The 26,535-nt window shown below is 47.1% G+C and overlaps 2 protein-coding genes across 2 annotated transcripts; one reads left to right on the top strand and one right to left on the bottom strand.

The window, feature by feature from the left end:
• The first annotated feature begins 3,560 nt into the window (after positions 1 to 3,560).
• On the top strand, positions 3,561 to 14,133 carry LOC123097529 (putative tRNA pseudouridine synthase). The gene is made up of 7 exons (XM_044519292.1): positions 3,561 to 3,907; positions 4,010 to 4,045; positions 10,754 to 10,866; positions 10,975 to 11,123; positions 11,355 to 11,499; positions 12,297 to 12,716; positions 13,444 to 14,133. The coding sequence occupies exons 1-7, from the start codon at positions 3,628 to 3,630 to the stop codon at positions 13,873 to 13,875; spliced, it is 1,575 nt and encodes a 524-aa protein (XP_044375227.1). The 5' UTR covers positions 3,561 to 3,627; the 3' UTR covers positions 13,876 to 14,133.
• A 1,359-nt stretch (positions 14,134 to 15,492) lies between these two features.
• Positions 15,493 to 17,153, bottom strand: LOC123099925 (uncharacterized). The gene is made up of 4 exons (XM_044521942.1): positions 16,944 to 17,153; positions 16,599 to 16,730; positions 16,085 to 16,258; positions 15,493 to 15,927 (listed from the first exon to the last, which is right to left on the bottom strand). Exons 1-4 carry the CDS (start codon positions 17,022 to 17,024, stop codon positions 15,832 to 15,834), a joined length of 483 nt encoding a protein of 160 aa, XP_044377877.1. The 5' UTR covers positions 17,025 to 17,153; the 3' UTR covers positions 15,493 to 15,831.
• Positions 17,154 to 26,535: the final 9,382 nt, after the last annotated feature.

Here is a 26,535-nt window from a genome sequence, read left to right as displayed (position 1 = left end):
AGTGCCTGCTGACGTCATCATGAAGTCAGCAGTCAACAGGGCGTTGGCTGGGTCAAACTAACGTGCGGGACCCACCTGTCATTGACTGATTAATTAATTAACTAACAGTTTAATTAGTTTAGTTATTAGATTGGTTTAATTAATCAAAAATTAATTAGGTTAATTAATTCTTTAATTAATTAATTATTTTTAATATATTATTATTATTATAATTTATATATTTTTTTAATTCTTTTTTTCTTCGTTCTCAGGGGCGTGGGCCCCGTTTGTCATTGGCTCTGGGGGAGCCTAGCGGTTACGGGCGTGGGTCTCGGGCGCGGTTGCAGGCGCCCATCGAGGGCGAGGCCGTGGCCTCGGGTGGGCACGCCCGCGTAGCAGGGGGGCCTCGGCCAGGGCCGGCGAGGCCGGAACGGGGCCGGAGCGGGCGCGTGGGCGCCGGCGAGGCCACAGCGGGGCGGGGCCGTAGCGAAAGCGGGCGGTCGCCGGAGGAGGACGTCGGAGCCGTGGAGGGTGCGGCCGGACCACCGCGAGGCAATTCAGCGAGCAGTGGCGCTGCTTGGCGGCAGAGGTGGCTGCAGCAGAGCTGCGCGCTGCGCGGTTGCGGGCGCGCGCGTGTGAGGAAGATCGGGGCGACGAGGTGTACGGGGGGATGGGGGTGCGTGTGGCACGAGCGCCCGCGGGGGGGCGGCCAAGGAGGCGGGGCAAGGCACTGCCAGGCGGAGTGGAGACGGCGGCTACGGCCGTGGGCGGCGCGTGCGCAGGCGGACGGCGGGGCGCGCATTGCGCGGCACAGTGGTTCGAGCACGCGCGCGGGGAAGGAGAGGCCGCGGTCTCACCGCGGGGGGTAGGGTCCAGGGCAGCGGGGCTCGGGGAGGTAGACAAGGACGACGGCGGCGTGGAGGAGGCAGTCCGGCGAGGAGGGGCTTGACGAATCCGGCGAGGGCAGTGACGTGCGCGATCGTCGGGGCTGAGGACGTGGACGACGAGGTCCAGTGGCGACGGCGAGCGATGGGGCGCGGCGTCGGGGTCGAGGCGATGGGGGAGTCCGGCGACGGGGTTGGGGCGCTGGCGTCGCGAGAGGGGGGGAAGCAGTTCGTCCCCGATCCAGATCGGATCGGGAGGGGAGAGACGTGGGGAGTGGGGGGGAGACGACGGGGTGTCGGTGGCGTGGATAAGGGGAGTGGGGGGCGCGGGGTGGGCCGGCCCATTCGGACGGCTGGGGGCCCGCGTGGACGGCCAGCTGGGCCAAAGGGGCCCAGCGGGGGGGGGGGGGTTTCCCTTTTTTTGTTTTCTCTTGATTTGCTTTTCCTTTTCTATTTTTCTTTTATTTCTTTAGTGTTTTCATTTATAGTTTCTATTATTTTAGTTTTATAAAATGTCAAGTAGCACCTAAATTAGTATTACTAATTAGGCCACTGCAATAATTATTTTGGCACACTAGTTATATTATTAAAACTTATAAAAGGCATTAAATTAATTGTTTTGCCCTAGGCTTTGGTTATTTTAGTGAATTTAAATATTATAAGAAATGTTGGTTTCCCCACCATTATTACTCATGAATTATTCAGCGACACCCCAACATTTTAGTTTTAATATTCGAAAATATTTTATTGTTTGCTTGATTTTGAATTTGAATTCGAACCGGTTTCGAACTAACGCGAGATTAGCAACAGTAATCATGGTGACGTGGCATCGTTAACAGAGGTTTACTGTAGCTTAATTATCCGGGCGTCACAATTACTCAAAAACCACATGGAGTGGGATACAAATAGGATCATGGGGTTGGACTAGCCAAACATGTCACCCGTGATCAAGAGAATGTGAGAACTTTGTTAACCTATCATCATCTCGATTGGCCGCGCGGCCTTCAAAAGTGAAGATACAATTGAAGGTTTTGCCCTATTCTTAATCTCACTAATAATTCTACCATAGGGTCCATTGCTACCTTTAGCAATATCATATACAATTTGCTTTGAATCTAAAGCAATGATGAAGCTGTTTAGTTGGAGATCCTCGACCAGAGAAAAGGCTTCTCAACGTGCAATGGCTTCTAACGTCGCAACACCCCTTGTACCATGTATCACCAGGGAAGAACTACCCATAAAATTCCCATGTGCATCCCTACAGACATCAACTACTGATCCCCTGACATGGTTTTGTGAAGTGCTTGCATCCACATGGATTTTAGCAAACCCTGGAGGGGGGCCTTCGGGCGAGCAGCCCTTGTAGAAACAGCCAGGGTACCTGTCATCTTTTTCGGTACAATCTCCAAGTCTGCCATGAACCTAACAATAAATTGAAATGTGGCTCATGGACTCTGATACATCTCTTCGTGAATTGCCTTTCTCCGTGCCCACCAAATTGCTCAGAGTGTCACCGCTAGTTTAACAAACTACGAATGTGATAACGAGTCTAACATGGTGAACAGCCATTGTTTAGCGCTTGGCTCTGTAGTTTCGCACAAGTGTTCAACTAACTCCCTACCCACAAGAGCCTCATATACATCTTGACATAGAGCATTCCAGTAGTGAATGATCCCATGAGTCCTCGCCCCCAGAAAGTCCACACGTACTTGTCGGGGACATATTTCTATGAGCCCAAACATCCTCTGTGGGCAGGGATTGTCTCGCTAACCTCCACATAAACATCCATACTTTTCCTGGAACAGGAGTTTTCCGCAGGAGCTTCCATGATGCAGCGTCATGGTCGGTGCTTGAGGAACCCGCCGTACCATCTATCCACGACCCTCTCAGAAACTTTGTATCTATCATCATTCTGTATGTAGATCTTACCGTGAATTGCCCGTTTTTCTCGAAGTTCCATGCCCAGGTGTCGCTCACATTGCTTGTGCATAGGGGAATCTGTAGTATGGCTGATATGTCTATAGGAAGGAAAACTTCATGTAGCTTTGCCAAGTCCCACCTTGCAGAAGTTTAACATATTAACTGACATACTAACTCTCGTGGGTTACTAGTTCGCCTCGCATATGGCCTCGTCATAACATCTCTAGGGATTCAATTATCAGACCAAAATTTTGTTGAATCACCATTACCAATCCACATGATCAAACCTTGTCTCAATATACGAGCTCCTCTCTCACACTCTCTGGGCACCCCTTGCTGAAATAGATCGATGATTTATCATGATTAATCATTTCTTCCGAAGCCTGACAATATGTGTTCAACAATTGGTTAATCTCAGCACTAGCCCTGAAAAACAGCAGGCTGTCATCTACGAATAATAAGTGGTTTACAGGTGGTGCCGAAGCAGCAACCCTAATTGCACTCAAGTTAAATGACTCGTCAATAGATTTCAAAAGGCACGAAAAAGAATAGGCATGGAGAAATTGGATCCTCTTGTGTTTTTCCTTTTGTTTTAGACACCCTATGTTTTTCCTTTTTTTTTGAGTAACACCTGTGTTTTTCCTATGCTGCGTTCCAACCAGGTCCTAAGCTTTGCTAGTGACATTAGAAGCCTTTAACTTCGAGCCCACTCTAATGCTAGGCCCAATGACTACTATTGCTCTCCGTTCACAGGTCTAACCTGGCCTATACTCAAAAAAAAAAAAAAAAAAATTCTAATCCGGCCATCTTTTCACGTTGCTTGGACCTTCCGCACTCCTCGCCCATGGCCGTCGCCGCCGCCACGACGTCGTCGTGGCTTCTCTGGAGACCCTTCTCTTCCACTATCCTCACACGGTGCACTAACCCTAGGTTCCTCCGTACTACCCTATGCTTCTCGCACTCTGCCTCCGCCCCCGCCCTCGGCGCCGCCTCTCTTCAGCCAACCCCGCCTCCTCCTCCTCCTACAACCTGCTCCAGCGATGGAGGTGGCGGGATGAGGTGGGAGTCTACGCGCAAGAAGAGAGTCGTGCTCCGCGTCGGCTACGTCGGCAGCGAGTACCGAGGTTATATGGGATGCCTTGCTCGTTGGTTTCTATCACTGTGATGCGTGCCGGGTTGGTCTTTGTTTGAGGCATTGATCCAGTGCATTGGTCTTTCTCTTCCAGGTCTTCAGAAGCAGCGAGATCTCAGCGCGGACTCAAGTAATCCCTTTTGTTTTGTTATTATAGCTTAGTTGATCTATGCGTTTGAGTTGTTGATATGTCAGGTTATTTATTTATTTATTTATTGCGATTTGATGCTTGAATTTCAAAAAAGCATTGCGGGGAAGTACATGTGTTTCATGTTAGTTGCATCGAATTGTCATCATTCGTTTTCTCTGTTGGGATCTCTGCCTGGAATGTGACATATTCTTGCAATGAATAAGGTATTTTATTACCATTAGAGGAAATTGCACAAATACACAACATTTGGTGTTGAGGTAACAAAAAACTACAACTCTAAGGGATTTCAACAAAAAACCACAACTCTAAGACTAATCAGTAACAAAAAACACAAATTACTCCAATTATCACTTAATGAGAAATATGACGTTCAGGTCCCATGTGTTAACAGCGTGTTTGGCAATTTTTGGGAAGGGGAATGGGAGTTTAGATTAGGGAATTGTATTGAGATTAGACATGGGAGGAATCGTTTTATTCTCTAATCCCCTGTTTGACGCATGATAGGAATTATGTGTTAGCATTTGAGGAGAAATTGTATTCCCTTGTTTGGTTCGTGGGGGCTGACGAGAGACTAGACAAGGGAAGTTAACGTAAGTTATGATGAAGGGTTAAGATTGACTCACTAAAACAATTCCCTTTCAACTCCCACACCCTCCCCTGTTTAATAAAACGGTGGGAGTTGGAGTCTCAAGTCCCATGCCTATTCCCTTATGAATTCCCAATCCGCCTAACCAAACAATTTTTTTTTCAAGAAAACACAAAGGACCTTTGCGTTTCTTCATTGAAAAGATAGATGTTTAGTTACAATCGTCCGAGGACGCACGAAGTACAGCATGATCAGTGCATGTCCCAAGTTTGTGGTAGCACAAGCAGGAGGCCAGCTGCCCCGGCAGCCGCCCAAGGGCAGGCCTCGTCCTTGATTCTATCGAGAAGCGTATTCATGGATGGTATTGCGTTGTCTAAGACGCAGCTGTTCCTAGGCTTCCAAACCATCCAGGGCACGAGCAGCGCGACGGATTTCAGGGCTTTGTGAAGGATCAGCGGTGTGTTTTCCTTAGCATGCTTCCACCAGTCCATGAGTGAGGGCTCGCAGTTGGGTATTGGGGCTGGGATGCGAAGCCAGGCCAGGACCTCGTGCCATGCTTTGCGAGCGAAGGGGCATTCCAGCAGTAGGTGTCGGATCGTTTCCGGCTCTTGATCGCATAGGAGACAGCGAGGGTGATGTTGCAGTCCAGGGTGGGCCAACTGTAACGCCCCGAGACCGACGCTTCAGAAGATTTCCTTATTTTCGTGATCACCGTGTGTTTATTTTTGCTTGCTCTATTTATTTTGCATTGCATCATGTCATCATGCCATCATGTCATTTAATTTTTAAAAACTCAACTAAGTAAATTGCATGGATCTTCGATCCATTTAAATCGAGGGAAGGGTGACTTCTCTTTATAACATATCCTCCCAATATTAGGGAGCTATATTAAATATTTCTTTATCTTGGAAATCACCATAACACACTTGTAAATTATCCCAATGCCTTTGTTATCTTAATTCTTGGTCTCCAACCTTGCCATATATTCTTTCATCATATTCCGGAGCTCCACCAAAAATCCGAACATTTTTGGACCTTCCCAACCCTCACTTCCTATTCAAATCATTTGAATTTAAATCAAATGAGTTTGAATTTGAATCTTTCAATCTTGGCCTTTTCTATTTTCTCGAAACAAGCACATTTTGTGAGTCCGGGAAAATTAACCGCATGCGCAAATTCTTTCTCTAACCCTCTCTTTCTTTTTCTTTTCTCTAATTCTCTTCTGCCAAAGAATATAAGGGAGAGAGAAGAGAGAGACCCCCAGCGCACCCCAGCCGGCCATCTAGGCCCATCCGCAGCCCAGCAGCCGCATGCCACTAGGCCGGGCCTCTGGTCAACTTTTCCCCCTCCACTGGGCCGGCCTCTAAGGCCCAGCCCGCGCGCCCTTAACCCTAGCCTGCCCTCTCGATCCCTGACCTCTCCCTCTCTCGTTCCCGTGGCCGCTGCCACCACGCCCTCGATCCCCATCTCTCCCTCCTCTCGATCTCTCCCTCGTATCCTTCCTCGCGCTGTCACCACGCACAGGAGAGGGATCCCGATCCCCATGGCCACGCACGCCACGCGCAGCAGTGCTGCTTCCCTCGAGGCCGCGCCTCAGCGACCCTGGTCGCCGCCGGCTAGCCCTCTGCGACCTCCTTGGGCCCCTTCGTCGGCTCTCCTCCCGGCTTCCTCTGCTCCGCCTCCATCGCCGGCTACCACGACCAGCGCCCGCCTCTCGCAGTCCGCGCGACCCCTTCCTCTGCTCCTCCTCCACACGCGCCGCCTCCGACTCGATTCGCCGCCGCCGCCTTCCTCCGCGCCTCCACGCGGTTCCCCTTGCCGCACCTCCCCGAGCAGGAGCTCCGCCTTCCCTGCTTCGCGCCAAGGCCGACGCCGGCCACTTCTTCCAGCCGCATGCTTGGCCATGCGCCAGCACCCAGCAGCTCGAGCGGTCTCCGGTGACCTCCCGAGGCCGAGCCTTGCAAGTCCCTTGATGCCCTTTCAGTTCTTCAGGATCGCCTAGTTCCTTTCAGATGCGTGTTCGACTACCGTTGCTATGGGTCCGTCAAAACCAAGTGCATCGACCGTCGTCCAGAGCACCGGGGCACTGGGTGCCTCTATTTGCGGGTGCTTCGTTGGAGCTTCATTGAAACGTCGCCAAGTTCGACTACCGCATGGTTACGCCAAGTTCATCTACGAAACGTGTACATCTACACCGCCAAGATCGGAACGACAAGTACCTCGACGTTGCGTGTACCACTACCCTCGCCCCGAAGACGTTGGATTCTTCAACTACCTCTCCGAAAACGAACGTGTACAACTACTTCCACTTCGAACCCGTCCGCCTCCAAACGCACGCTTCGAAGGTATAACCGACGGGACGATCGCTATGAACGAATGCATGCATGTTGTATGAGATGCTCGTGTTTGCACCATGTCCGAGAGAGGTCTTTGCACGTTCCTCGATTGCCATGCCGCCGTATCGTGGGAACCCGGAATCCGGGAGCACCCCACCATCTCTAGCATGACACGCTCACGCCCACTTCTTTTGCACCGGTATCTCCGTGAGTTATCGGATCATCGGAATGTTGTCGTGGCACCATTTTCGTTATCATTGCCGTGGCACCCTTTTCGTTCCACCCTGGTAACAAATGCTTCATAACATGCTCATGTCCACGTTTTCATAAAATTGCTTAAAAACTTGCATATGTCATTCGCATCATGATAACAACATTTAAATGTTTACAATTGATGTTTGCATTAAAATTGTTAAATGACATGAGGATTTTCTAGAATTATTGTTTGTTATTTCCGGCCTCATTTAAACTTGCCTAGATAGGTAGTTTTCTTATGCCTCACCCCTTGCCATGTTAATCAACATTTAATATTGTTGGGTACATAAACGGGAGAGAACCAAATAGTTGATGTGGTGTTTCGTCAATATGAGCTCCACTTAATTTGTAGTATTGTTTGTTGCATTTTGCCATGCCATGCTTCATTTAAACCGGACATGCATTATACTTGTTTGTGCATCATGCCATGTGTATGTGGTGGTTGTTCACTATGTTGTTTGTTTCTTTCCGGGTTGCTTCTCTCGTTAGCTTCGGTTTCGTTCCGGAGTTGTGAGGATTCGTTCGACTCCGTCTGTTTGTCTTCTTCATGGATTCGATCTTCTTCCTAGCGGGATCTCAGGCAAGATGACCATACCCTCGAAATCACTTCTATCTTTGCTTGCTAGCTGTTCGCTCTATTGCTATGTCGCGCTACCTACCACTTGCTTATCAAGCCTCCCAAATTGCCATGAACCTCTAACCTTTGCCACCCTTCCTACCAAACCGTTGTTTGGCTATGTTACCGCTTTTGCTCAGCCCCTCTTATAGCGTTGCTAGTTGCAGGTGAAGATGAAGTTTGTTCCATGTTGGAACATGGATATTTTGGGAATATCACAATATCTCTTATTTAATTAATGCATCTATTTACTTGGTAAAGGGTGGAAGGCTCGGCCTTATGCCTGGTGTTTTGTTCCACTCTTGCCGCCCTAGTTTCCGTCATACCGGTGTTATGTTCCTTGATTTTGCGTCCCTTACGCGGTTGGGTGATTTATGGGACCCCCTTAACAGTTCGCTTTGAATAAAACTCTTCCAGCAAGGCCCAACCTTGGTTTTACATTTGCCTCACCTAGCCTTTTTCCCTTGGAAGTCGCGCATCCCGAGGGTCATCTTTATTTTACCTCCCTGGGCCAGTGCTTGTCTAAGTGTTGGTCCAAACTAGAGCACCGTGCGGGACCATCCCTTGGCAACTTGGGTTACGTCGGTACCTGTACGCTTCGCTTATCCGGTGTGTCCTGAGAACGAGATACGTGCGACTCCTATCGGGATTGTCGACACATCGGGCGGCTTTGCTGGTTTTGTTTTACCATTGTCGAGATGTCTTGTAACCGGGATTCCGAGACTGATCGGGTCTTCCCGGGAGAAGGAATATCCTTCGTTGACCGTGAGAGCTTATAATGGGCTAAGTTGGGACACCCCTGCAGGGTATTATCTTTCGAAAGCCGTGCCCGTGGTTATGTGGCAGATGGGAATTTGTTAATATCCGGTTGTAGAGAACTTGACACTCGACTTAATTAAAACGCATCAACCGTGTGTGTATCCGTGATGGTCTCTTTTCGGCGGAGTCCGGGAAGTGAACACGGCTTTGGGTTATGTTTGACGTAAGTAGGAGTGCAGGATCACTTCTTGATCATTACTGGTTGACGACCGTTCCGTTGCTCCTCTTCTCGCTCTTATTTGCGTATGTTAGCCACCATATATGCTTAGTCGCTGCTGCAACCAGTGCAGATGACGCAACCGAGCTCAAGTGGGAGTTCGACGAGGACCTTGGTCGTTACTATGTTTCGTTTCCTGTTGATCAGTAGTGGAGCCCAGTTGGGACGATCGGGGATCTAGCATTTGGGGTTGTCTTCTTTTCTTTTGGTTCCGTAGTCGGACCTATGTGTGTACTCTGATTGATGTATGATTTATTATGTATTGTGTGAAGTGGCGATTGTAAGCCAACTCTTTATCCCATTCTTGTTCATTACATGGGATTGTGTGAAGATGACCCTTCTTGCGACAAAACCACAATGTGGTTATGCCTCTAAGTCGTGCCTCGACACGTGGGAGATATAGTCGCATCGTGGGCGTTACACCAACCTCTCTGCAGTCCAGCAACGGTCCTGGTTGGCCAGCCAGTGAAAGAATTTGACTCTTGGGGGCGCCCAGCTTTTCCAGATAAGTTTCCAGGAGTAGCAGGCGGTCGATTCATGGAATGTGGCCAGGTAACAGGACTGTGCGGAGTAGGTGCCGCTTGCCGTCCATTTCAAGATCAGCTGGTCCGGGGTGGCGGAAGCTCGGTGTTCTGCATGATCTACCATAGCTTCAGATACTGAGCGATCTCATGCATGCCTAGGTTGCCGTGGATGTCGTGTGCCCAGGAGTTGCCATTGAGCCCGTCCGCCACTGTTCTTGCCGTGCGCCGTCGCTTGGGAATGCAGCTGTAGAGATTGGGCAGGAGCTCGCGGATGTTGATCCACCGTCCCTCCCATAGCAGGGCGGTCAGTCCATTCCCGACGACCATGGAAGTGGATGCCCAGAACAGCGCGCGCTCCATGGGCGAGAACTGGAGGTCGAGCCCTTGCCACACTCGCTCGGGATCCGTTCTAGAGAACCATAACCAGCGCAGCTGCAGTGCGAGTCCGGAGCATACGATGCCGCGCACGCCCAGACCCCCAAGCTCGATGGGGTGGCAGACGCCTAACCAAAAAATAGATTTGAAGTCTCGTACCTCTTCAATTCCCATTCCCTAGCTCTAATTACCCCCAACCAAATGCACTGGAAGTGACTACACGGACGGATTGGCTTGAGCCAAGCCAATTAAAATATTCAAAGTAAAAAAATCAAAATTCCAAAAAATCTTAATAAATTGAGAAAACTGAAAAGATTGTAGTAAATCATTCCATCTTCATTGATCAATCTGGAAAACTTTAAGCCTATTTTACCTGGCCATTTTAAATTTTGGACATTTTCTGTATGAACGTGATGAGTTGACTTACAAAAACTCTCCAAACTTTACAATGGCTAAACAAAATAGGCTAAAAATTCCCAGATTGATTACCGAAGATGGCTTGAATTGCTGGAATTGTTTCAGATCTTTTCAAGTTTTTCAAAGAAAAAAACATTTTCAAGGATTTAGAATTTTTGTATTTTTTAACTTTCAATATTATAATTTTTCCAGAGAGCTGAGCTCGCCTTGGCTTGGCTCAGCTCAAGTCAACTCGTCCCTCTAGTTACTTAACAAATGTTGTGTATTTGTGCAATTTCCTCTACCATTAACATGAAATACTTTATACGTGGCGTCATGCTTTGTTCTGTGGCATTATGACAAGTTGATTATGAGAGTGATATGGAAGTATATAACATGAATGCTATTTATGGGTGCACAAGTATAGTTATTCCACCAGGAATTCTATATGTTATTAATCAGATGCCAAAAAAAGGGTGATTCTAAGTTGACCGTTGTTTCTATGTCAAGTATCATCATAGAGGATTAGTGAATGCTGATTAAACGTTCGTCTTCTTCTGTAGCCATTGAGTCAGTTTTGGAATCTGCCATCTTCAAGGCAGGGGGCATTCTTGAGAGTAATTATGGAAAGTTGCAAAAAGTTGGTTGGGAAAGGAGCAGCCGAACTGATAAAGGGGTAGGACTTGACAGTTTAACCTCTTGGATTTCCTAATTTGAGTGAAAAAAATATGTGTACTTTTGGCTAACAATGCTTTTATGCATGCTTAGTATGGACTAATTTCAGGTACATTCACTGGCTACAATGATCTCTCTTAAGATGGAAATCCCTGATCGAGCATGGGAGAAGGATCCTGATGGCATTGCTCTTGCGAACTTTATTAACTCAAATTTACCAGATAATATCAAAGTTTTCAGTATCTTGCCTGCTCAAAGGTACCGGGGATGTTCTGGTGTCCCATGGTTAACAACTTAACATATTATGCATAAGTGTATTGATTGAGAATGTGGGGATGCTGCCAAGATCTTATCTCGGTGAACACATGGTGGATGTTTTGTCTTATCAGTTTTTCAGAAATGAAAATTTGGTGGGAACCCCTTAATTTGAAAACATATTATGCATAAACAACAACATTTTTCCATGACATGGTCTGCATTTGATCGTAGGAGTTTTGATGTAAGAAGGGAATGCTTGTACCGGGAGTACTTCTATCTTCTGCCTGCTGAAATAATTGGAATTAAAAGCAGTTGTAGCTCTGGAGAAGTGGAGGAGCACTTAATTGAATTCAATAACATACTGAAAGGTTTTGAGGTAAATTTTTGATTAAATATGTCTTTTGTATGCTGTGGACTTGTTTGTGCAGAAGAACAGGGTTTGTGAATACTTCGATGAATCATCTGATAACAAACATATGCTGGGGGAGACATATTGATATAACTATACGATGAATAAGACTGACATAAGAGAGAAGATTACACTAGGGATAATCAGATCTGACCTGTTAGTCCACTAAATATGATCTGTACCCTGTCATCTTCCTGAATTTTCTTTGTTACAGCCTATGATAACAAACACTGACATGGAAAACACCTGAGCAGTGCAAATTAACCATGAAAATCGGGATAATGGGGGTAATAGCATAATTTAGCAGGTTCAGTAGCTTCATTGTGGTCTAGTTTGTTTACTTTCTACCTACTTTACCATTGAATGGACTTCAGCGACCAGTTAAACAATTTTGGTGATCTGCCAGACAAAAATTGAAGTACAAGGCGACATTAATAAAGCTGAACAAGTGAGGACGTTTTGTTCAATGTAATCTTCGCTTATACAGTTTCCAGAATTAATATAAATCTGTAAATGACCTGCCCAACCAGGTCCAGGTGATATTTCCACATTTCACATTTCCCCCCTGTCTAAGACAAATCATGCATATAACCCCAAGTGCAGGTATTTCTATGGGTCATTGCTGGATAAATTTTTGCCATGCGAATGATTACCATTTTTGTACAGCACATTTAAGGCAGATATGATCAGATAACAAATTTTACCCATTCACTTTTCATTCAATTGTTTCTGCACAAGCTTCATTATACTGTTCCTACTTGCAGGGAAACCACCCATTTCATAATTACACTGCTCGTGCGAAGTATAGAAAAGTTCTAGCTGGAGCACACCGAAGGGCCAAAGAAACAAGCACAACAGCGCATTCCATCCCCTTCGAAATGGTTGCGGACCAAAGCACTTCTGGAGATGGAACCACTTCTGATATAGATGAGGAATACTTAAACTCTCCATCAATACTTGATTCTAGTGCACCAGAAGACAATTGTAAGATGGATAATCCTGAACTTCCTGAGAGTCGTGTGCAAATTCAAGCTAGATGGCTCCATGAGCCTAATGACAATGACAGACTAAGTGCATCACACTTCAGAGATATCCTCACCTGCTCATGTGGAGAGTTGCGGAGTTCATCAGGAGTTCAATTTGTGGAACTGACGATATGTGGAGTATCTTTTATGCTACATCAGGTATGCAGAGTCTATGAAGAAACACTCATCAATGAAAGCTAAATTCACTAGATGATGTTAAAGTTTTTATAGACTTTCTTTCTAGGCTTAGTTATTTTTCTGTGTAGTCAATTGAATGGTATATTGGTAACAAAAATGCTAGAATTACGAACGATTTCTATGTAAACTTATGGACTCCCTCGTCTCTTAATCAAAACTGCCCCCCTGAATTTCAGGGGGTGGGCCCCATTAATATCCAACGAAGGGCAGCCCCTTCACCCCGTAATTACTTGTAGATGTAGCAAAGCTCTATTGGTAATGCCCATTGCCAAATCCCTCTTCACTAACTAGCTCTCTCTAAGTTGGATATGTGGTTACTAAACAGTATTCCCTCCGTTCACAAATATAAGATCTTCTAACTTTTTTCTGAATCGGATGTATATAGACACATTTTAGTGTGTTTGTTCACTCATATCAGTGTGTGTATAGTCCATTTTGAAATATCCAAAACATCTTATATTTGTGAACGGAGGGAGTAGTATTCAGCATTTATTGTCAATAAACTAGTCCTTTGTTAAATGTATGCATAACTAGTAGACTAGTTTAGTTCAGGTTTTAGGATGTAGAATTTATTGCTGATATACTAAACTAGCATGATGTTTGAGATGAATGTTTATCCTAACAGTAGAAGTATTATGCATACAGATCTGTGACTTTTCAGTGATGCTATTCCTTTTCTTGACCTCAGATCCGGAAAATGGTTGGTACCGCGGTGGCAGTGAAGCGTGGATTACTACCCAAAGATATTATACAACTTTCGCTTGCAAAGTTTTCTCGCGTCGTTTTACCAATCGCCCCATCTGAAGTTCTGATCCTTAGAGATAACAGTTTCTGCACGAGGAACAAGCAAGGGAGTATTGTTCGGCCTGGCATCCAGTCAATTAATGAATCTGAAGAAATCAAGAAGGGTGTAATGGAATTCTACAAGGCGGCTCTTGTGCCTGAGCTAGCAAAATTCCTGGATGCATCCCTGCCTCCGTGGCAAGAATGGGTGGAGAACTTGGACCACTTCACCAGCATACCAGATCCTCAGCTGGATGAAGTTAGGACAGCTTATAGAGCATGGAAAGACGATTACGACCGGGTAAAAATGGCTCGAAAGAATACTGGCAGTGGCTAATTTGTCTTTATCAAGCTGATGAGAAAGTGGATGAGGAACCAAACCACATACCCTTAAGTAATGTTTTTCTCAGGCAATCCTCCATACAGGAGCCATACTTTTTTGGGAGGCAATGCCGTTTATCTAACACTGAGAGCCTGAGCCATTCATTGATCAGGCTAGGTAAACATGCAGACTGTAAGTGTTGAATTTTTTTGCTCCCCTTTCATCAAACTTGCCAAAAGTATTGATGCAATATCAAGGATTTGATTTGATTGAGTGCCTAGTTTTGTTCCCTCCTTACAAGTACGACCTCTGTTACGTCTTATATTTAGGAACAGAGGTTGTAGTATATAATTGTTTTACTATGGCGATGAAAAGTAGGGGTATTCATTAATCATTTTCAGCGGCCATTTCCAGTATGCAGTTTTCGTTGGTTGTCTTGATTTCATATAACCAGTCACCTACATATGTTAGTCCTTTATTTACAAACATTATAATCTATATATACATTTGGCCGTTGATTTCCAGCCTGATCCATGGGTGAAGGCAGCGAGCGTGACATGATGAGTCATGCATCCAATCCATCCCGCCCGGGGCATGACCTGCTCAGAGTTTGAGTGCCCTGATTGTCGCCTCGTGAGCAACAGCACCCTGTATGTGTCCAAGGCTGGAACAGAGGCTACGGGCCAGGGGAGCACACACCCCTGTATGTGTCCGTCCAAGGCCGCTGGAACAGAGGCTAGGGGCCCCGGCCCGAGCCCGAGCCCGACGACGACAAGGGCCACACGTACATGGAGCCACGCGCAAATCCCTCTCGTGAGGCGTAAGGGTCGTCGCCAGTGCGAGTGCCGTCCGTCAGGACGGACAGACAGATAGACAGGGGAAGCCAACACAACACAAACACATGACATGACAAATGCGCGCCCGGAGGCGGTCTCTGGCTACGCTCTGCACGCCGGAGCTGGAAACTGTTACACTCATGCACAGCTGGGCCTGGTAATACCGATGCAGGTCAGGGCGTCGCGTGAAGCACACCCGTGTCATCTCTCACGGGTAGCCAGCCAGCCTAGTAGGAGTACCCTAGTGCGTATTAGCCAACGCACCAAGACAGCGGCCCTTGTGCTCCCTAAAGATATGGCACCACCTCCGTTACTTGTTACTTTCCCTCCTCCTCGCGCCAATGCCATATTGCCATTGCCATCGGCCGACCTCACCCTCTACCTATCGTTGCCTTGGCATGCAGGTGTGACGGTGACCGCGCGCGGGTTAAATCAATCAGCATGCACGGCCGGGCCTTCTCTCCTTCGCTGCTTTCCTCGGTTTTTGGAACCTCGCCTTTTGCCCTTCCTCTTTTATTCAAACCATCTGAGGGTTGCACACACCCACTGTTGCTTACTATTCTACTCCTACTTGTGAAGCCATTGGGCTCCCTCCATATTCGTCTGCTTTCACTCACTACAGATTAGATTCGGAGCCTAGCTAGCTAGAGCTTTATTATCCATGCAACAACTGTTGTGCTCGTGCATCGCATGCATGCGTCGTCAGGCCCTGATGCATGATCTCATCAGGTTCATGGGTGGAGGTGGACATGTACATCCTGCTTTTTTTGGGGGGGTTTGAGAAAGAGTGCATATATGATACGTACGACACAAGGCCCCAACCGTTTAGCTCTTAGCTTCCAAACATCGCAGCACATGCATGTGTTACATGATCAAGGCCTTAATCATGCATGCGTGGTCATATTATGCCCCGCCTTGCATGCATCATGACTAACAACATTACTCAACCGAGAATAGGCATCTCATCATTCATCGATCACCGGAGACGAACACGGAAGGAACACGGTAGGGAGATATGTGAGAGAGAGAGAGAGAGAGAGAGAGAGAGAGAGAGAATCAATAGACCAGATTAACCAATATATGTTATTGAGATGCTTGACGGTCGAGGGCGAGGGCGAGGATCTGCTAGCTTGCGCTATGTTTGCTTGTTGCCGCCGCCGCCGCTGTGTGAGGAGCAGGCCCGCAGCACGGCCTGCTTCACGGCGTGCTCATCCACGTTCTCCATCAGGTTCTGCACGTTTGCATAGAGTGGAAATCGTCATATGGCTTGCATATACAGTAGCTAATTTGTTTTCTTCTTTTGGTCAGTCCGTATCATATCAACATAATATAAGACGTTTTTGTAGGCTAGTTATATTTTGGTACAGAGCGTATTAGCTTGTTGTTACCTCCCCTCCTATGGCTTCTAGGCGGAAAGTATCCGCGCAAGTGGCCGTGGCTTGGAGGACGCTGAGGCCCAACTCGTCGAAGGCCTCGAGGATGGAAACCAGAAGCCCCGGGCAGCTCTTGTCTGACAACACATTGACGAGGAACGACCCGTGTCCTAGGGTTTCAACGTTCACCTGCATGCGGGTACGTACCAGATCGATTAACCAACTGATAAATGCAGGGAGGGTTTTGGAAGCTTTATGCATGTGTGTAGGAGTGGTCCTACATCTACATATGTATGTGTGTATTCCTACTGTTTCAATCCAAATCTCCCTGCCTTGTGTTAGCATGTGTGAAAAGGAAAAGAAGAAACGCCACTACTCTTTTACTCCCTCTGTAAAGAAATATAGTAAGAGCGTTTAGATCACTACTACTTTTTAGTGATCTAAACACTCTTATATTTCTTTACGGAGGAAGTACTAGCTAGAGGAAGTATATATGTAAGAAACAAATCAAGCATTAATTCATGCGTACCGTCGGGTAGGAGGTCTGTCTGCTGCGCGAGTCTTGCGCCGCGCAAGCGATCTCCTGATTCAGCATCACCACCTTCTGCTTCAGCTCCTTGATGTACTTGGAGGCGTCCATGATTATGGACGTGTTGCTCAGCTGCAGCCACGCATGACATCCATCTACTTAATTAAGTCGCCCAGAAAGAAAGAAAGAAAGAAAGAAAGAAAGAAAAAAGAAAGAAAGAGCTAGCAGGCATGGTGAAGATCGCACAACCAGCTCGATCGTAGGCGAAAAAGGCATATACATATGTGGAGATTGCACAACTGGGACGGAAATTGAGAAACTAAGGGGAAGGGATGGATCAATTACAGCATGGGAGTGGGTGAGAGAGCGAAGGAGTTGCAGCTTCTCCTGCAGAGCTGCCGCTTTCTTGCGCTCCCTCGACATCATCTCTCTCTCTCTCTCTCGCACCGCAGCACAATCTCCCAATAGAAGCGAGGCGAGAGAGACAGCAGAGGAAGAGAGAGCTTGTGGGTGGGAGCAGCTTATGGCTTAAGAGCATGGAACACCCAGAAAGGCGAGAAAGCTGGAGCTCGCTCTCCATATCTATATAGTGGTCTCCCCGGTGGTCACTCACGTGACCTTCTGCTTTCCATATATTATTACTTCCGTCTCAAATTACTTGTGTTAAATTTGTTTAACGGTTGGGCTAAAAATCAGTTGACTGATTTTTAAGGAAGTCTCAGTCGATGTATTTGACCTCCCATCATGATCTGTTTAAGATTGGATCGTTGTGTCCTTGTGTTGTATCGGCCTGTTTTAGTTGTGTCCCCAGCCCATTGCCTTGTTTCTTTTTTCTTTTCTTGCCTTCTCTTCTATTCTTTCTGTTGGACAGAGATGCCCCATGGGCTGGCCTTGAGGGTGGTGTGGCTTTTTCTTTGTCTGTTTTTTGGGCTTTCTTATAGGCTAATTTTTTTGTTAGTGCTCGTGTTACCTGGGGACATGAGCGATTAATAGGGCTGTTCGCTTTGGTTTGTTTCCATTTTCTTTTTGTTTTTTCTTTATTTTTTATTTTCAATTTCTATTATTAATTTTTAAAAATATTGTACATTGAATCACATGCCATGTTTTATTGTCAGTGTCCGTATGCAACATTTTTTTCTTCCAAAAGATATTATCGCTGACACACCCGTCGAGCACACACAGTTTCATTCACATCGGCCACACACAATTGTATGTATGTTGTTGGCGTGTAACTTATCTTTTTTCCTTTCCAAAATTATTTGTCACCGACCAACTAGACTTTGTTTCTGGTTTGGGTTTTTTTAACTTTGTTTGTGGGTTGAGTAGAGACCAGTAGGGCCAGTTGCATGTTCGACACTAGGAATGCAACTGCAAGCGTCGCACCCGACCGCAACTCCATGTCTTCTAGCCTGACCGCAATTGGAAGTTTTTGTTCTGTCGGAGGGGGCACCGGTAGAGGGGGCGGGCCAGTTGCAAGCCCGACAACATCCCCGCAACTTCAAGTGCCGCACCCGACCGCAAGTGCATGTCCCCTAACAAGGTTGCAACTGGACCTTTGTTATGTTGAAGGGGGCAGTGAGAGAGGGGCAAGCCAGTTGCATGACCTACACTAGGAATGCAACTGCAAGTGTCGCACCCGACCGCAACTGCATGTCTTCTAGCCCAACTGCAAATGGACTCTTTTGTTCTGTCGGTGGGGGCGCCGGTAGAGGGGGCGGGCCAGTTGCAAGCCCGACAACATCCCTGCAACTGCAAGTGCCGCACCCGACCATAACTGCATGTCCCCCAACATGGTTGCAATTGGACCTTTGTTTTGTCGGAGGGGGCGGGCCAGTTGCATGTCCGACACTAGGAATGCAACTGCAAATATCACACCCGACCGCTTATGTCTTGTAATTAACCTGACCGTAACTGGACTTTTTTGTTCTGTCGGTGGGGGCGCCGGTAGAGGGGGCGAGCCAGTTGCAAGCCCGACAACATCCCTGCAACTACAAGCGCCGCACCCGACCGTAACATGGTTGCAATTGGACCTTTGTTTTGTCGGAGGGGCCGGGCCAGTTGCATGTCCGACACTAGGAATGCAACTGCAAATATCACACCCGACCGCAACTTCATGTCTTGTAATTAACCTGACCGCAACTGGACTTGTTTGTTTTGTCGGAGGGGGCGGGCCAGTTGCATGTCCGACATTAGGAATGCTACTACAAATGTCGCACCCGACCGCAACTACATGTCTTGTAAGCCGACCGCAATTGGACTTGTTTGTTCTGTCGGAGGGGGCGGGCCAGTTGCAAGCCCGAGAACAACCCCACAACTGCTATTGTCGCACCCAACTGCAACTGCATGTCTTGTAATCCGACCGCAACTGGACTTTTTTGTTTTGTCGGAGGGGTGGGCCCGTTGCAAGCCCGACATCATCCCTGCAACTGCAAATGCCGCACCCAACCGCAATTGCATGTCCTCCCAACATGGTTGCAATTGGACCTTTGTTTTGTCGGAGGGGGTGGCGGGAGAGGGGGCGGGCCAATTGCATGTCTGACACTAGGAATGCAACTGCAAGTGTCGCACCCGCCCACAACTGCATGTCTTGTAACACGACCGCAACTGGACTTTTTTGTTCTGTCGAAGGGGGCGGGCTAGTTGCAAGCCCGACAACAGCCTTGCAACTGCAAGCGCCGCACCCGACCGCAACTACATGTCCCCCAACATGGTTGCAACTGGACCTTTGTTTTGTCGGAGGGGCTGCGAGAGAGGGGGTGGGCCAGTTGCATGTTCGACACTAGGCATACAACTACAAGTGTCGCACCCGACCGCAACTGCATGTCTTCTAGCCCGACCACAACTGGAGTTTTTTGTTCTATCGGAGGGGGCGCCGGTAGAGGGGGCGGGCCAGTTGCAAGCCCGACAACATCCCCGCAACTGCAAGCGCTGCACCCGACCGCAACTGCATGTCCAACTGTAGTCATGCAAGTGGATGTCTTTCTAACTTGGTTGCAATTAGGCTTTGTTTTGTCGGAGGGATCTCGAGGAGAAGGGGTCAGTTGCATGTCCCACAATAGTCATGCAACTACAAGTGTCATCCCCCAACTGCAATTGCATGTCTTCCAACAGGGTTGCAACTAGGGATTTGTTTTGTCGGAGGTGACAATGATGGGGTAGGAATGGCGTAGGGCATGCCCGATAGTAGCCATGAAATTGCAAGCGTTACTCCCCACCCCCAACTACAAGTGTCTCCCTAGGCATGCAACTGTAAGTGTCACTCTCGACAGTAATTGCATGTCTTTAACGCGACAACGATTCAATGGTCTTTTGTTTGGCAAGAGGGCAATTGCATGTCTACCATGATTTTTTATGTGTTTTTTAATCTTTCCTATACAGGTGTTTGTTTTCCAAATGGGTCACCTACTTGCATGTAACTACATATGTTGTAGCCACACCAGATGGGGGTAACTAGGATGCTAGGGGGGTCAAGAAACTTGGGCGGCTTGGTATGTGGGTTTATTATTGACCTTTTCATTTTTTTTTTCATTTTTTCATTTTATGCTTTTCTTTCTAAAGTTTTTATGTTTTGATTTTTTTTTCTAAATAGTGATGTTTTGATTTTTAATTTTCAAAATAACATCACCTGATTTTACACACGTCCGCCACATGCAATTGCATGTCCTCCAGGCCATGCACAAATGCACGACCACAATCTCTGTGCAACTTAATATTTTTTCTTTTAGAAAATAGTGCCATTAGTTATACACACGACAGTCGCATGCAGTTGCATGTCCGTTGATCACACGTAATCGTATGCTTGCTATTTGTGTGCAATTTAATTTATTTTCTTAAAATATTATATGCTTGCACAAATGTTTGATTGCATGTAGTTCTGTGTCGGTCGATCATGCACAATTACATGTGTGTTATCCGTGTGTAACTTAATTTTTTATTTTCCCTACAGTTCACCTACAACTAGTGATGTGTACTAAGAAAGAGGTAAATGGTCCAATAACTAGTTATATGCAATTTAACTCTTCTTCCATAAAAAATATATTTTGTTGATCAAAGGGCGAGCTTTAATTTTCTACTACCCGTTCCCCTTTTGTTTACATTTTTTAACCACATGCACCAGGAAGCTCATTCAATTCAACCAGTGTTCTCTTTTATTTCTTTTTTTAATATTATGTGCTCAAAGTAATACAATATATTACATTTTTGTGTTATGTGTTATGTTTCAAGAGGCACATTCCAATGCACATCGGCTTTCTTTTTTGTCGAGGAAAAGTGCACATCGTGTGTTGACACGTACACTGACAGTCCCAACTACAAGCAATAAACAAGGAAACCAATGGACAACAGAAAATAAAAGAGACTGCACACATACGTACAAGCAAAAACAAAACAGCCCATCACGGACAAGAGCAAGAGACGAGGCAAAAAAACCTGAGTAGGACAAAGCCCAGCCTAAAAGACAGTAGGAAACAGAAACCTGAAAGAACCTGGGCTATGCTACGCATGGCTGACACATGCCGACGTCAGCGACTGAGACTTCGCGAAGTCTCAGTCGACTGATCTCTAGACAAACTCTTTGTTTAAATACAAATATACCTAACCGGGGAAACCTTCCTTTTTGATTTTTTTACCTAACCCTAAAACATGTCTAACACATCTGTATCTAAATAAACATATAACACAAGTAATTCGAAACGAAGGAAGTATGAATTATTGTTGCTATTTCTCTTACTTAATACTCCCTCCGCCTCAGGATATAAAATCATTTTGCAAGATATTACAGACAAAGAAAGTAATATCGAAACATGTAGCCATCTGATCGACCGTGCTCTCATGTTTTCATGTTCGGTTCCATTAAAACACTATTTTTTTCTTTTAAAAAGGTGAAAGACCCCGGCCTCTGCATCTGGGTGACGCATGCAGCTATTTTATTAATTATTCATAGAAACCTTACAAAGTAATACATCAGTATATCTGAAGTCGCCATCTTGGCAACATGTCGCTACTTTTATCCACTCGATGAAGGGGTATCGATAGTCCGAGCCGAATACCAAATAGACCTTGCATCATAGCCTATCATCTAAAACCGGAGGCCCCAACCAAGCCACATTGCCGGATCTGGGACACACACCTATCCGGCGCACTCTCAGAGGCCGCCGCCGCCATCTTCCACCGATCTATATTCAGAGTTGTACTGACGCATCGACCTTGCTAGGCCTAGCTGTCTTCGACGCCACCACGACACCAGACAACGCCACCATCCCGCGCTCGTCCATCATCACGCGCCCACCGCCGAGACCCCGCTGCTCCAAGCCGCTGAGACCCACCATTGTCGACGTGCCAGATGCCACGCCGCTCCTCCTTCGCGAACACACCTGCTGCCACTGGTCCAATCCCCTCGGCCTACAGTTCCTCTAACCGAGCACCTGAACGCCCCGGCGGCGCCTCGAAGAAGTGCACGACACACACCGTGCCGCCCCTAAAAAGTTGAATGCACTTATTTCATTCCTGATCTTTTAACAGAAAAGCGTGAAAAAACATATAGAATTGTTTTTCTTTTGGTTGGCACGAGGTTGCTAACATGAAGATTACCCTTTTGGGGGCAAATGACGGTTTTAATGATTCATAACATCTGATAGTACAAGCATAACGAGTTCACACTTTACTTCTGCATAGGTATAGGATGTACACAACCTACAACACACACGCACTAATGGACGCAAAATACATAGCCACACATGACTAATATAGTTGACCGTCTGCTCCAGTCGTAGACACAACCATAAGCATCGGTCAGGATTCCTGTTGCTAAAGAATATATCACGAATAAAGCCACTATGTACACTGATAGATCCTGCAGCGGAGATGAGTTTTATTATTAAAAATTATATCGTTCTTACATAGCCAAAATGACCAAAACTAAAGTTGCTGCTCTCACTCATATGAGGATTCTTTAGTAGCTCGCGACAAATGCTTCGTAAGAGCATTTCCCACATCAACCCTCTAACCGCTCGCACACGTTCAGTCTGCATGGTCCGGACGTGTTTTGTCATGCAACAAGTGCCTGTAACGGTTTGTCGACCTGTCCAAACAGCAAATTGAAAGCAAAGTGTGTGTGGGTGTGTGTGTGGGGGGGTGAGGGGCTTTTGCGTGAGTCCGGACAACAACCACGTGGGACTCCGACACCGCAACTAGGTACACTCCGCCACCCTGTCGACGACGTCCATGATGGACACCGCGTCCGGCAGGGTTCGGTCAAATGCCATTGAGCTTATTTTCGAACACCATGTCATTTTTTTAGAGTACGAAGGATGGAGGGGTACTCTACCATGAAGGATGAGTTGTTGTGCGATGCGTGGTTGGCCATATCCACGGATTCCGTAGGCAGGAACAAAAGGGGGCTCTTCTGACAGCGCATGCATGATTCGTTTCACCGCGAAAGCACATTGCGCCCTACGACATGCACATCATCTATGATCGCAATGTGAAGTCGTTATCGTATCAATGGTACGCCATCCAGAGCACAATCACCAAGTTTTGTGACGCGGTTGCTTGGCTGGAGGCAAGATGGCCATTGCGCGCGACATCGCAGGAGATCGTAAGTTTTGCTCCTTCTTGCTCAACTTGTTGATTGAATCATTTATTAACTCAATGTTTCTCCACACATTGTGTAGCCCGTACTGTTGGGAATCGTAGCATAATTTAAAATTTTCCTACGCTCACCAAGATGCATCTATGGAGTGTACTAGCAACGAAGGGAAGGGAGTGCATCTACATACCCTTGTAGATCGCGAGCGGAAGCGTTCCAATGAACGTGGATGACGGAGTCGTACTCGCCGTGATCCAAATCACCGATGACCGAGTGCCGAACGGACGGCACCTCCGCGTTCAACACACGTACGGTGCAGCGACGTCTCCTCCTTCTTGATCCAGCAAGGGGGAAGGAGAGGTTGATGGAGATCCAGCAGCACGACGGCGTGGTGGTGGATGTAGCGGGTCTCCGGCAGGGCTTCGCCGAGCTTCTGCGAGAGAGAGAGAGGTGTTGCAGGGGAGGAGGGAGGCGCCCAAGCTGTAGCTTGCTGCCCTCCCTCCCCCCTTTATATAGGCCCTGGGGGGGTGCGCCAGCCCTGGGAGATGGGATCTCCAAGGGGGGGGGGGCGGCCAAGGGGGGGAAGGGGTTGCCTTGCCCCCCAAGGCAAGGGGGAAGCTCCCGCCTAGGGTTCCCAACCCTAGGCGCATGGGGGGAGGCCCAAGGGGGCGCCCCAGCCCACTAAGGGCTGGTTCCCTTCCACTTTCAGCCCACGGGGCCCTCCAGGATAGGTGGCCCCACCCGGTGGACCCCCGGGACCCTTCCGGTGGTCCCGGTACAATACCGGTAACCCCCGAAATTTTCCTAGTGGCCGAAACTTGACTTTCTATATATAATTCTTCACCTCCGGACCATTCCGGAACCTCTCGTGACGTCCGGGATATCATCCGGGACTCCGAACAACTATAGGGTTTCCGCATACATATATCTCTACAACCCTAGAGTCACCGGACCTTAAGTGTGTAGACCCTACGGGTTCGGGAGACATGCAGACATGACCGAGACGCCTCTCCGGTCAATAACCAACAGCGGGATCTGGATACCCATGTTGGCTCCCACATGTTACACGATGATCTCATCGGATGAACCACGGTGTCGAGGATTCAATCAATCCGTATGCAATTCCCTTTGTCAATCGGTATGTTACTTGCCCGAGATTCGATCGTCGGTATCCCAATACCTTGTTCAATCTCGTTACCGGCAAGTCTCTTTACTCGTACCGCAATGCATGATCCCATGACTAACGCCTTAGTCACATTGAGCTCATTATGATGATGCATTACCGAGTGGGCCCAGAGATACCTCTCCGTCACACGGAGTGACAAATCCCAGTCTCGATCCGTGCCAACCCAACAGACACTTTCGGAGATACCCGTAATGCACCTTTATAGTCACCCAGTTACGTTGTGACGTTTGGCACACCCAAAGCACTCCTACGGTATCCGGGAGTTGCACGATCTCATGGTCTAAGGAAAAGATACTTGACATTGGAAAAGCTCTAGCAAACGAAACTACACGATCTTTTATGCTATGCTTAGGATTGGGTCTTGTCCATCACATCATTCTCCTAATGATGTGATCCCGTTATCAATGACATCCAATGTCCATAGTCAGGAAACCATGACTATCTGTTGATCAACGAGCTAGTCAACTAGAGGCTTACTAGGGACAGGTTGTGGTCTATGTATTCACACATGTATTACGATTTCCGGACAATACAATTATAGCATGAATAATAGACAATTACCATGAACAAAGAAATATAATAATAACCATTTATTATTGCCTCTAGGGCATATTTCCAACAGTCTCCCACTTGCACTAGAGTCAATAATCTAGTTACATTGTGATGAATCGAACACCCATTGCGTCCTGGTGTTGATCATGTTTTTCCCTAGGGAGAGGTTTAGTCAACGGATCTGCTACATTCAGGTCCGTATGTACTTTACAAATATCTATGTCTCCATTTTGAACACTTTCACGAATGGAGTTGAAGCGACGCTTGATATGCCTGGTCTTCCTGTGAAACCTGGGCTCCTTCGCAAGGGCAATAGCTCCAGTGTTGTCACAGAAGAGAGTCATCGGGCCCGACGCATTGGGAATCACCCCTAGGTCGGTAATGAACTCCTTCATCCAGACTGCTTCCTGTGCTGCCTCCGAGGCTGCCATGTATTCCGCTTCACATGTAGATCCCGCCACGACGCTTTGCTTGCAACTGCACCAGCTTACTGCTCCTCCATTCAAAATATACACGTATCCAGTCTGTGACTTCGAGTCATCCAGATCTGTGTCGAAGCTAGCGTCGACGTAACCCTTTACGACGAGCTCTTCGTCACCTCCATAAACGAGAAACATATCCTTAGTCCTCTTCAGGTACTTCAGGATATTCTTGACCGCTGTCCAGTGTTCCTTGCCGGGATTAGTTTGGTACCTTCCTACCAAACTTACGGCAAGGTTTACATCAGGTCTGGTACACAGCATGGCATACATAATAGACCCTATGGCCGAGGCATAGGGGATGACACTCATCTCTTCTATATCTTCTGCCGTGGTCGGGCATTGAGCCGTGCTCAATTGCACACCTTGCAATACAGGCAAGAACCCCTTCTTGGACTGATCCATACTGAACTTCTTCAATATCTTGTCAAGGTATGTACTCTGTGAAAGACCAATGAGGCGTCTTGATCTATCTCTATAGATCTTGATGCCTAATATATAAGCAGCTTCTCCAAGGTCCTTCATTGAAAAACACTTATTCAAATAGGCCTTTATACTTTCCAAGAATTCTATATTATTTCCCATCAATAGTATGTCATCCACATATAATATGAGAAATGCTACAGAGCTCCCACTCACTTTCTTGTAAACACAGGCTTCTCCATAAGTCTGTGTAAACCCAAACGCTTTGATCATCTCATCAAAGCGAATGTTCCAACTCTGAGATGCTTGCACCAGCCCATAGATTGAGCGCTGGAGCTTGCACACTTTCTTAGCATTCTTAGGATCGACAAAACCTTCCGGCTGCATCATATATAACTCTTCCTTAAGGAAGCCATTAAGGAATGCCGTTTTGACGTCCATCTGCCATATCTCATAATCATAGTATGTGGCAATTGCTAACATGATTCGGACGGACTTCAGCTTCGCTACGGGTGAGAAAGTCTCATCGTAGTCAACCCCTTGAACTTGTCGATAACCCTTAGCGACAAGTCGAGCTTTGTAGATGGTCACATTACCATCCGCGTCCGTCTTCTTCTTAAAGATCCATTTGTTTTCTATGGCTCGCCGCTCATCGGGCAAGTCAGTCAAAGTCCATACTTTGTTTTCATACATGGATTCTATCTCGGATTT

The sequence above is a fragment of the Triticum aestivum genome, chromosome 4D, assembly GCF_018294505.1.
Source record: "Triticum aestivum cultivar Chinese Spring chromosome 4D, IWGSC CS RefSeq v2.1, whole genome shotgun sequence".
Taxonomy (NCBI): Eukaryota; Viridiplantae; Streptophyta; class Magnoliopsida; order Poales; family Poaceae; genus Triticum; species Triticum aestivum.
The sequence above is the reverse complement of the archived record's forward strand: the minus strand, read 5'-3'. Positions and strand labels throughout refer to the sequence as shown.

Excerpts from the sequence above, each read along its gene's own strand:
- LOC123099925 (XM_044521942.1), bottom strand. The coding sequence starts at position 17,024 with ATGATGTCGAGGGAGCGCAAGAAAGCGGCAGCTCTGCAGGAGAAGCTG. Across the intron at positions 16,731-16,943 it reads CTCTCACCCACTCCCATGCT|CTGAGCAACACGTCCATAAT; the intron begins GTAATTGATCCA and ends GCGTGGCTGCAG. Across the intron at positions 16,259-16,598 it reads GACAGACCTCCTACCCGACG|GTGAACGTTGAAACCCTAGG; the intron begins GTACGCATGAAT and ends ACCCGCATGCAG.
- LOC123097529 (XM_044519292.1), top strand. The coding sequence starts at position 3,628 with ATGGCCGTCGCCGCCGCCACGACGTCGTCGTGGCTTCTCTGGAGACCC. Across the intron at positions 3,908-4,009 it reads CGTCGGCAGCGAGTACCGAG|GTCTTCAGAAGCAGCGAGAT; the intron begins GTTATATGGGAT and ends TTTCTCTTCCAG. Across the intron at positions 11,500-12,296 it reads ACATACTGAAAGGTTTTGAG|GGAAACCACCCATTTCATAA; the intron begins GTAAATTTTTGA and ends TCCTACTTGCAG.